At 54.6% G+C, this 7,189-nt stretch overlaps 1 protein-coding gene across 1 annotated transcript; it reads right to left on the bottom strand.

Annotated features, from left to right (window-relative positions):
* Window positions 1-599: 599 nt before the first annotated feature.
* Window positions 600-6,377, bottom strand: SLITRK5 (SLIT and NTRK like family member 5). The gene is made up of 2 exons (XM_007445609.1): window positions 6,280-6,377; window positions 600-3,753 (listed from the first exon to the last, which is right to left on the bottom strand). The coding sequence occupies exon 2, from the start codon at window positions 3,743-3,745 to the stop codon at window positions 851-853; it is 2,895 nt and encodes a 964-aa protein (XP_007445671.1). The 5' UTR covers window positions 3,746-3,753; window positions 6,280-6,377; the 3' UTR covers window positions 600-850.
* Between the last annotated feature and the right edge of the window lie 812 nt (window positions 6,378-7,189).

Here is a 7,189-nt window from a genome sequence, read left to right as displayed (position 1 = left end):
CAGTTTTGGAAATGCAGCTCCTGATATAGTGTGACACCTCTGTGAAAATCATAGGCTAAATAGTGAAGGAAAGAGAAATGCTAAATGTGCATATAAAAATAGGTGCTACAATAAAATATTTGTATATTTCATCAATAAGTTATTTTGACTAATCAATTATGGATCATATAGCTCTGTAATTTTAATGATTTGTCCACATCTATGGTGATCTTTTCAAGATCACAATACGTTTGTTCTTTTAATTCAAATGTCCAGAATGCATACAAACACATCCTTTAAAAAGAAAGGAAAGGAATGAGAGAGGAGGAAAAGGCAGGGAGGCAGAGAAAGAGAGGAAGCAGAAAGGGGGGTGGGGAGAGAGAAAGAGAGAGAGAGTGAAAGAGAGAGAGAGAGAACAAACCTTCTATTAAAGTTGGGGTGTGCTAATCTCTCCACAAAAGCCATTTAGACCCACCCATGGCTCAAAGGGAGAAGGGAGCAAAAGAGGAAGAATAGAATCTATGCGCCACCATCTCCCACCATTCTTAACACTTCCAACCACTACAAAAATTGCTGAGACCTTTAACAAGTCACTCGCGAAGCAAATTGCCCTCAGTAAAGCCCCACTCTTCGTCTCCTCCACACGCAAGAAGAGAAAGTGATGTGCCCAGTTTACACAAATGTTTCCCCACGTGTAATATTAAAAGGAAATTGCACACCCTTTCAGTATCTTCCGCCGAAGCTGAGAATCTCGTGCCAAGGCACTTCACCCTAAACGTTGAAACAACACAATTAATCAAATGTGTTTGCGGTGTGTGTCTGCTTGCTTGTCGGTTTTAAACGCAAAAGCTCCAAGGGAGTTTCTCTGCCTTTAGAACTGGCTAAATGTGGTCTGTTTTTCCAGCACTTCGAGGTAGTCCGGCTCAACGTTTAGTTTTGCTTTTAACTCCAGATATTCGTTCCTGTTGGGTTCTACAAAGACAGCACTGGGGGGACTGTAGAGCACCGGTTCCCGCAGTCTGCTGTCCCCTGCCCCCGGGTGCAAATACTGATGGGGGCGTCTCAGGTCATAATTGGGGGAGAAAGTGTAAGCAGCGGGGCTGCACGGGAATTTGGGATATTCCGGGAGGCTACTGCCGGCGGGGGCGGTGGAGCAGTGTTTGTCTGGTTCTAAAATGCCCCTGTAAAAGCGGTCGGCGTCCTGCACCGGCGACAGTACGTCCTCCCGGGGCTCGATGGTGCTGACGCTGTAGGCGGGGCTCCGCAAGTGGTGGCTTTCCCGCCTCTCCTCCTCCCCCGGCTGCAGCTGCAGCTGCGGCGGGGGCTGTTGCTGCTGCTGCTGCGGCGGCGGCGGCGGCGGCGGCGGCTGCAGGTGATGGTTGCTGCTATAGGTGACCTTGAGCTCGTGCAGGTCTTTGTAATCCTCCACGGAGTTGCCCTCTCGGGAGCGGTAGATGGGGTTTTTGCACATGTGGCCCAGCGGATGTGGGATGTACTCGTACACGTGGCCCGCGGGCGTCTTCACCTTGGGCAGCGCCGGCCCGCGGTGGTGCACGTGCGCGTGCGGGTGGCCTCCTGCGCCGCCGCCGCCGCCGCCGCCGCCGCCGCCGCCGCCGTACACGCTGTACTGCATGTTGAAGGAGCTCACGTCGGAATTGTTGGTGCTGGTGTGGTCGCTCTGCTTCTTCTTCCTGCGCTTCATGACTAGCACGAAGAGCCCGGCGGCCACGAAGACCGACATGATGAAAACCAGCAGCAGGCTAAGGATTAACACGGACAAGGGCACCGACGACGCGCCTCCGCCCGCGCCCAAGCCCGCGGGGGCCCCGGTGCTGTTCAACCGCACGGCGGGGGTCACCGCGCTGGTCCTCGCGGGGTCCTGGATGGAGGAGGGCGTGGGCGTGGAAACCTCCACGTCAGAGTAGTCTGGACATAGCAGCTCCGACTTAATGAAGCGCATATCCATCTCAGCGAACTTCTTGGGCGCCTTGCAGATGACCTCGTCCACCAAGACGCCCACTCTGAGCTGCTCGACCCACAGTTTCATGCCCACCACGTCGCAGGTACAATCCCAAGGGTTGTCGTGCAGGTCGATTTGGATGAGCGACTTCAGCTGGTCCAGAACTCCACTCACCGGCAAGGAGGTGAAGTGGTTACTCCTCAGGTTCAGCCTGAGGAGGGTCAGGCCTGAGAAGACGCCTGAGGGCATGGTCTGCAGGAGGTTGTCATTCAGGAATAGCAGCTGGAGGTTGGGGACCGGATCGAAGGTCCCAGACTGAATCTCGCGTATGAGATTGTACTGGAGGAAGAGATACTGCAGGCTCTGCAGGCCATAGAACAACTCCGGGCTCAGCCTCTCTATCCTGTTGCCATTTAGGTAGAGGCGCCTCAGGTTGGTGAGATCCCCAAAGGCGCGGTCCTGGATCACGGAGATGCGGTTGTTGCCCAGATGCAGAAGGTCCAGGCCGGTGGCCTCCAGGAAGTCACTCCTGCGCACCAGGGCGATGTAGTTCTCCGTCAGATACATCTTCTTGGGGTTGTAGGGCTTGGGCTGCAGCTCCGCGATGCTCTCGATCTTGCGTTCCTGGCAGTTGACATTGAGGCCCAGATCGGAGATTTGCAGGTTGCAAGTGCACGCGGTGGGACACTCCAAAGGCACCGGAGATTTGGTCTGGTAGGCAATGCTGGGGCCATAGTTGCCATACCCCAGGTCCTTGGAGGGCTGCCGAGAGGTGGGGCGCACCCTGGGCTTGTTGGGTTGGCGAGTCCCCTTGGGGGGCTTCAAGGGGGGTTTGTAAACAGCAGAGGAAGAAGTGGCCACAGAATTCACCGATGCCGGGGTGGTATGTAAATACCCCGTGGTGCTCAAAGGCGACTGCGGCCTCATCTCATAGTCTGAAATAAGTTTCCTTGGGCAAAGTTCCTGCTTGGACACCTCATCCAAGTCCCGGCCGTGTAAGCGGAAGGGGGTCTCACAAACCACATCCCCCACCAGGGCCGAGTAGGAGATGCTGTCTAACCAATCCTTCAGAGAGATCAACTCACAGGAGCAATTCCAGGGGTTTTCCTCCAGCTGTAACTCCACAACTTTGTCCATATGCTGCAACAACCCCACGTAGGGCAGAAGTTTCAGCCGGTTCCCCCGCAGGTCCAAGTGCGTTAAGGGCACAAAACGGAAAAGGTTGTTGGGTAAACTGGACAAGAGATTGTCATTGAGGATAAGCACCTGCAACAAATGCAGTTTCCCAAAAGCATTGGGTTCAATGACACTGATGTAATTGTAATCGACCTGTAGGTACTCCAGGCCCTCCAAGCCAAGGAAGGTATCATCACGCAGAAGTTCCAGTTTATTATTGTTCAGATGCAATCTCCTTAAACCCCGCAGCCCGTGGAAAGCCCCAGTCTCAATATCCTGGATAACATTGCTACCCAGATGCAAAATTGAAGCCCCAGTGTAATTGACAAACTCATTGGGATAGAGACGGTTCAAAAGGTTTCCAGACAACAAGAGGTGGTAGATTGGGAAACGGGGAGGGCTAATTTCAGAGAGGCTGATGATCCCCCGGTTTTCACAGCTCACAGTTAAAATGCCATCCTTTTCCTCACAAGGACATGCATTGTCACAGATTTCCCCATAATAATCGATGGTTTCTGCACACGAAAGGACGAGAGATGTTAGAGCAAAAGCTAGAGTCTGCAGCATCCAGCTCTGCATTTTTCTGTGAAGGTCCTGTTCCAAAGTTAGTGGGGGACAGCAAGTGTGCATTTTATCTCCTGCAAGGGAGACAGGAAAAAAGGAAACAACAGAATATGACAAAAATTTAAGGGATCAATCAGAAAGTCTCTTTCCTAATACTACTCTGAAATCCAGAAGGAGGGGATAAGAATGAACCTCCCCTCCCCCTCCACCATCCGTGGTACCTCGAAATTCTCCAGACTTTATTAAAATCTGACATTCATTTTGATTTAAAGGTTGATTTCATTTCCTAATGACAATAGGAACATGCTGCTCTTTACAAGATAAGGGCAGGTTAGGCAAAGTCCCATTTTAGTATTCTTCCCGGCTCCCCCCCCCTTCAAAACCAATCCATAAATATACATAAAATGGCTGTCAGTTCAGTTTCATGCCTCTAATTTAAGAGAAAGGAAGCACCATTTTACAAGGTTCCCCACCTCACCTATACCCAGTCCCTCTGCCTTTCCTTCTGAACCTCTTCAGGTAACAGTTCACAGTGAAGGTCTCCCATTTTCACAGCAAAGCCAGGAGCCACAATACTTTGGCTATTTTAAAACCATCGCTGGAAATGCCAGAGTGGGAACCTAAAGAATGCTTTCCAGAGGCAAAAGGGATGCAAGATAATTCATCAAAAGGACCCAGAAGAAGCTCTTAAGTCACCAATTTTCTTCAGGAGCTTTGAGTATGGAGAAAAAGGAGAGCGCGTTCGCTTTGTTGGTGGACTTCACTATCACGCTATTAAGCACATCAGCGTCCTAATTGCGTGCACGGTGCCACTTAGCAGCTCTCTTCCCTGAGAGCGCCCTGCGTCCACTTCTCCTCATTGATCATGTCAGCGACGCTACTAAACCGCATCTTTAAGCCACTGAAATAGTTCTACACGACGGATTACAAAGAACTCTGCGAAAGCATCCGCAATCCCGGAACACCTCTCAATATCTGGAGTTTAGGACGTTCCTACTGCTTACCGGGAACCAGCTAAAAGTAAACCAAGGACCAGCGCCAAAGCCTCTCTAACCTGGGGCTCCGCGTCTGTTTGCCACGGTATGCAAAACTAACCCTACCGAATTTGCGAGATTTGGAGTGAACTACCACCTCGCCAGCATCCCCATCTTTGGAGTTGCTTATTACATTTAATTGTCAGTGCTTTACTCCCCCTACGCCCCCTTTTTTCCCCCCGAGAAAGGGGACTTGGGCTGATTAAGAGGCAAAATAGAAGGGTGTAAGGGAGGGAGAACAGCAAGTGACACAAGCCAGTGCTTTAATATCCGAATTTCATCTCCCCAAGGAATCAATCTGAGCCCCTCTCCCTTTTCGTTCTGGCTTTTTGTCCCCTTAAAGGCTTCCTTCGACTTCCTACTTCGAGTCGACAGCAGCACTCATAAAGGAAAGGACATAAATGGAGCGAGTGTGTGAGTGTGTGTGAGTGCGTGTTGCGTTGGTTGGGGGAAGGTGGGTGGGAATATTTAGTAGAAATGCTGGGCTCGGAGAACCAATGCCTTTTCTCTGATCAGCCTTGCCTCTGCCTCACCACCACCGAAGTCTGATGTCGAATCGCAACCTCAAACTAAAGCCAAGACGCTTCTGAGTCACGGGTTCAAGCCTGGAGACCTCGATCTTCATCCCCGAGCCGACTCCAGCCCGCGTTATTAACAGCCCCTGCATTCTCACGCACATGTGCAAGTGTGCCTGCGAATCATTCACGTGTGGCCACCCAGACGTGTCGAGACGAATGGGAACCCACAGTGTATAAACGTCGCAAGTATCTCCGACCTCCCAAAGCAACGACAAACACCTCCCGGCTTAAAAGCGGCAAAAACACCCTCTATGAAAGCAAAACGTTTACCTTGAAATTTCCGTTCTCCGCGGGATCAAATCTGCACATCCATTCAAGTGGGGTTGGGTCCCCTCCCCCTCCCTCCCGGTGCTTCCCCGCCCCCATTCACCTGCCGCCCCTCTGACAGCCCATCGCAAAATGTGTCCAGCCAATATTAAACTCGAGGGTTTACAACTTTAATTCAGTTCTGGATAGCCAGGGTCGAGGAGCTTCCTCTCACCCCACTCCCTTTCCCCTCCTCCTTGCCATCAAAGGGGCCCCAAAATTTGAAAAAATAAAGTTGAATGAGCCAGGGAAGGCTGACATTCTGACTGGGAAACGCACCTCCGATGTAAATTCGCGGGTACGCGGCACATTCTCAGATTCTCAGATTTTTTTTTTTTTAATGGAGGGCGGGGGCGGGGTAACTATTTGTTTTCCCCCAAAGAATTTAAACCCTGGATAGTCTCCCTGAACATCCCTGCATTAAGCAACGTGGGGCCGGGCGGGCTGAAGCCCAGCACCCAGGCCGGAACCGCGGTTCCGGGCACAGCTGCTCCCACAGCGGCCCAGGCAGAAGCGCCCGGAGTTCCAGGACGCGAGGCTCCCCCTCCCCCATCCCGCCCCGAAGCAAAGGAAGGGAAAGCGGGGGGGCAGGGAGGGCGGAGAGGGAAAGAAAGCCACCCGGCCGCCACGCACACAGACACACACACTGGAGCCTCTTTTGCAAAGTAAACGGCCGACTTACCCCGTCTCACATCTCCAAGGCCCACTCATCATAGCCACCCTTACAAAAAATACCTCTTTGGGGTGTGCACCGGGGTTCGGAAGCCGAGGGAGGGCGAGCGCTGCGATCCGAGCGGCTGGAGAAAAGAGGCGCTCGGACGCCGCCACCCGCGGGCCGCCGCCGTGGTGGCGCCCGCGGGTTCCGGGGCTCCCCAACCGGCTCTCCCCCGCGCTCTCCGTGGTAGTCGGAGCCGGCAGCGGGGTGGGAGTGGGGGAGAGGGGGGCGATAGCGAGCGGCGAGCCGGGAAGGGAGGGGGAGGGGGCGGCGGAGGACCGGCGGTCGTGGCGCCTCGCATTAGGGGCCGGGAGCTGGAGCCGCGAGGGGCTGGGAAGGAGTTGCTGGAGGGGGAGGAGGCGTGGAGCCCGAGGAGGGAGACGCGGAGCAGGCTGCCCGCCGGCCCAGCCAACGTGACGGTCAGCCTCGCCGCGCGCTCGCACCCGCTCACACTCATGCTCACTCGCTCCCAGCCGCGCCACCGCGCGATCGCTGGGTCCCCGGCATCCTCCGCCGCACCCCCCAGGCGGGTACTTACAGTTGCCATCTGTATAGGGGCCAACTTTCTCCAAGCTAGCGGCGGTCGCCACCCGCTCCAGCCGCCTCCGGCTCCTCGCACCCTCGGGCCTGGGTTCGCGCGGGCCGGCCCTCCCCTCCCCCCTCGGCTCTCCTCGCCGTCTTCACCACATTCCCCCCTGGTCAGTGGCGCACGCCCGGGGACGAGTCAGAGGGAGCGGGGCGCAGGGGTGTGCATACATCGCCCGCCTTCTTCTTGCAGCGCACACTGTACATGGTAGTGAGGGGGCGAGCGAAGGTGGCACCGGCCCCTCGGCTGCTCCCACGGCGGCTGCGGCTCCTGCGCCGTCCTCCGCCCCCC

The sequence above is a fragment of the Lipotes vexillifer genome, unplaced genomic scaffold (assembly GCF_000442215.2).
Source record: "Lipotes vexillifer unplaced genomic scaffold, Lipotes_vexillifer_v1.1 scaffold595, whole genome shotgun sequence".
Classification (NCBI taxonomy): domain Eukaryota; kingdom Metazoa; phylum Chordata; class Mammalia; order Artiodactyla; family Lipotidae; genus Lipotes; species Lipotes vexillifer.
The sequence above is the reverse complement of the archived record's forward strand: the minus strand, read 5'-3'. Positions and strand labels throughout refer to the sequence as shown.

Bases quoted from the DNA above. Each gene is read 5' to 3' on its own strand.
- SLITRK5 (XM_007445609.1), bottom strand. From the start codon at position 3,745: ATGCACACTTGCTGTCCCCCACTAACTTTGGAACAGGACCTTCACAGA.